The 3,858-nt window shown below is 41.7% G+C and overlaps 1 protein-coding gene across 1 annotated transcript; it reads right to left on the bottom strand.

The window, feature by feature from the left end:
* Positions 1-553: 553 nt before the first annotated feature.
* Positions 554-1,534, bottom strand: LOC101933038 (olfactory receptor 4D2-like). The gene has a single exon (XM_005311902.2). The coding sequence runs from the start codon at positions 1,508-1,510 to the stop codon at positions 554-556; it is 957 nt and encodes a 318-aa protein (XP_005311959.1). The 5' UTR covers positions 1,511-1,534.
* Positions 1,535-3,858: the final 2,324 nt, after the last annotated feature.

The following is a 3,858-nucleotide window of genomic DNA, read 5'->3' as shown; positions in this document are numbered from 1 at the left end:
ATATCTTATTCATCTAGTGGATCATTCTATAACAAAATCCTCATGACAGTTAAGAAATATTTATGATATATCATTTTTTTAATTATTTGAAAATGTTTATTTTTTTCCTGAGGAGACTCTGATGTTTATGATATTTTTTCAGTATTTGAAATCATTAATAGAATTTTTTTAACCAAAAATTCTGAGGGACCAATACTCAGCTCTTGGAAAATATTCAGTGAGCTACATTGTTTTGCATCAGCTGGGGAACTGGCCCATTGACTCCAATGGATCTATTCAGCTCTATAGCTGCTGGGGATCTTCCCCATTGACTCCAGTGCAGCTGCACTGATTTACAACAGGTGGGGTTAATTGACTCCAGTGGAGCTACACTGATTTAAACAAGTTGGCCCAATAGACTTCAATGGAGATTGTGGCCCTTCGGCTGTAATTTATTCATGAACACAATTTTTCATGAGTGTGCAGTATATGTTCTCTTGGATGGGATACATATTTCATATGGTGAATACATCTGCCCCCTGATATGTTCAGGTCTGGTTTGTAATAGAAATTATCATTCAAAAATTGTCTTTAATTTCCTCTGTGAGAACAGGATTCTGCTCATCAGTCTCCTGATGGCCTTTTTCATCTCTGCATTTCTCAGTGTGTAGATCATTGGATTCAGCATTTGCGGAATGACAGTGAAAAAGATGGAGGCCACCTTGTCCACGGTGAACTTCTTGAATGGTCGAGCATAGATGAAGATGCTGGGTATGAATAGTACACACACTACAATAATCTGGGTTCCACAGGTAGAGAGAGCCTTACGCTTTCCATCTGTAACGTGTGTCCTGATCTTGACTAAGATGATGGTGTATGAAATTAACAGACTGATAAATAGGATTATGAGCAGTACTCCACCATTGAAGACCATCTGCAGTTCAACTACATGGGTGTCAGCGCAGGCCAGTTTGATGACCTGTGGGACATCACAGTAGAAATTGTCCAGGATGTTTGGCCCACAGAATGGAAACTGGAGGAGCAGTCCCATCTGAACAGCAGAGTGCACCAATCCACCCACCCATGCCAGTACAGCTAGCCCCACACACATGTCTTGGTTCATAATAATCAAGTATCTCAGTGGTTTATAGATGGCCACGTACCGATCGATGGCCATCCCCACAAGAAAAAATGCCATTGCACCCCCAATGAAGTGGAAGAAGAACATCTGGAGGATACACTCATTGAAGGAGATGGTTTTACGCTGAGAGAGGAGACCGGACAGCAAGTTGGGAGCATTAACCGATGAGTCACTGACATCCATAAAAGCCAAGTTGGCCAGCAGGAAGTACATGGGTGTGTGGAGCCGGTGGTCGGTGATCACTGTGATGATGATAGTGAAGTTCCCTACCCAGGTGGTCATGTAAACTATGAAGAAGACCATAAAGAGAAAATACTTCAGCTGATGATTCTGAGTGAGGCCCAAGAAAATAAATTCAGTCACTGTGGTGGTGAGGTTCTGCTGATCCATTTCATCTCCTTAAAATATACCTGCAAATTTGAACTGACAGAATAAAAATTATGACATTTTTCTAGCCTACTTCCCCTTTAATATATTGATACAAAATCTATTTTCAGTCCAAAATAGGAAACTTTGCTTGGAGCTTTTCTTTTTTATCTCAATTAACAGTGATCCGCTGTGTCCCACTTCAGGAAAACCCTGATTGAGCAAACCCGAGTCATCCCTCCCATGTCCTGGAAGGGAAGGGGAGTAGTCGGCTCATAAAAAGAGCCCCCTGCTCACCACAGTGTCCTGTCATCTCCTATAGCCCTGGTTCAGCAGACCTACCAAATTTTGGCATTCACTGTTCAGGTTTTGGATTTTCAGTCTCTCTCCTCCTTGTCTCTCACTTTTTTACTTTACCCCACTGTTTCCACTGTATAACTGTGGAAGTGAAATTTTAAAAGTGAGAAAAAGTTTGAAAAAAAACCTTTCTCCCACAGTTCATCATATGAACATAAAGAAACAAATCCAAATAAAATGAGACACAAGGTGAGTGAGGTAATACCTTTTATTGCACCAACTTCAGTTAGTAAGAGACAAGTTTTCAAAGCTTATCTCTTTCACTAACAAAAGTTGGTCCAATAAAAGATATTACCTCACCTTCATTCTGATATCCTGGGATGAGCAGACCTACAACAAGACAGACTAATATGAAACTTTCCCTTTTCTTTCAATTTGACATTTTCTCCTGGAAAATCACAAATTTCCATCAAAGAAGCCATTTTCACATCAAATATTTCAATTAAAAATAACCCTTTTCTGTTACAAGAAATGTTGCTAACAGAATAAAGTTTTATTCCAAATTGAAAAAGAAAATCAGTTTCATTGAAATTTTCTGATGGTTTTTTGTTAAACGGGTAAAAAAAAAACAGATTTTCCCAAACCCCAATCTGTTGACATTTATTGGCAAAAACTGTGGGGTGATGGGATCCACTTCTGTCTTGCCTTGGACAATATCTGTGACCAAGGGTAACTCACACCCTCACTCAGTCTAAAACAGTGGTAGGCAACCTGAGTCCCACGGCCTGTTAGGGTAACCTGCAGGCAAGCCGCCAGACTGTTTGTTTACATTTGCATGGCTGCCTGCAGTTCCCAGTGGCTGTGGTTCACCATTCCTGGCAAATGGGAGTTGCGGGAAGCGGTGGCCAGGCCCACGCTGCTTTCCGCAGCTCCCATTGGCAGGGAATGGTGAACCGCAGCCACTGGGAGCTGTGGGCAGCCCTGCAAATGTAAACAAACAGTCTGGCGGCTTGCCTGCAGGTTACTCTGATGGGTGGCGTGTGGCCTGCAGGCCTCAGGTTGCCCACCACTGGTCTAAAATGTTCAAGAGACAGGAAGTTAGATGTCCTGTTCACACAGAGCTTCACTGGGAATTTGATGTCTTGAGCCCCCCAGAGCCTCAGTTCTGCAAACATGCATAAGCAATAAGTTCTGCATAAGCAACATACTTGCTTTTATGTATAAGGGTTTGCAGGATTAGGGCCTTAACTACCTAGGTCTAAATACTGTTTGGTTACACTGTATAAATCTGGAATATAGCCCCTTGATTTAAAATTCCACCAGTGGAGCTGAAAGAAGGATCTGTCCCCAATCATCCAACAGACTTTTCCCTGCTAATACTATTTGCCATGTGATAATTCTGGGGGCAGATCCATACAAATGCCAATCTCTGAGTGGCCAGTTCAGAGATGGATTAGAGTCCCTTGGAAAGTTGGCACTAAAAATGGAGATTACCTCTGCCTCACACTTCCAAAGCAGGATTGTTTAAAGAGGGGATATCCAGAATATATGGATTATCTGGATAACTAGCGTATCCAGAATTATTATAGTTAATGCTAAAAAGAAGAGTTTGGGGAAGGATGTAACACTTCATATTTTATGGCACCAACCAACCTCTAACTGTAGAGATCAAGATGATTCCCTCATGGAGAGTAGATTATCCCACATCTGCCTTCCACAAGGTTCTTGCACCTTCCTCTGAAGCATCTGGTACTGACCACTGTTGGGGATAGAATACTGAGCTAGATGGACCAGGGGAGTGATTCAGTGTGTCAACTCCAAGCTGCATATGTTCTGATGTTCTTGATTTATTCTTGACTCTTTTGTCCAGCTGATTTTTTTAAATGAAAGCAGAGTAAATATTTGCATCAAATCTTCAGACGGAGTAACATGAATTCAATGGAGCTAGGCTGGTTTATACCAACTGGAGATCTGGCCCATTGACTCCAGTGGGGCTATGGACAATTTACACCAGCTCAGGATTGGATCCTTTGTGTTATGCTGAAAACAAAAACCTGGTATCTCTTGTACACAAA

Source organism: Chrysemys picta, chromosome 13, assembly GCF_011386835.1.
Source record: "Chrysemys picta bellii isolate R12L10 chromosome 13, ASM1138683v2, whole genome shotgun sequence".
NCBI lineage: Eukaryota > Metazoa > Chordata > Testudines > Emydidae > Chrysemys > Chrysemys picta.
This window is presented reverse-complemented; position numbering and strand designations above follow the sequence as displayed.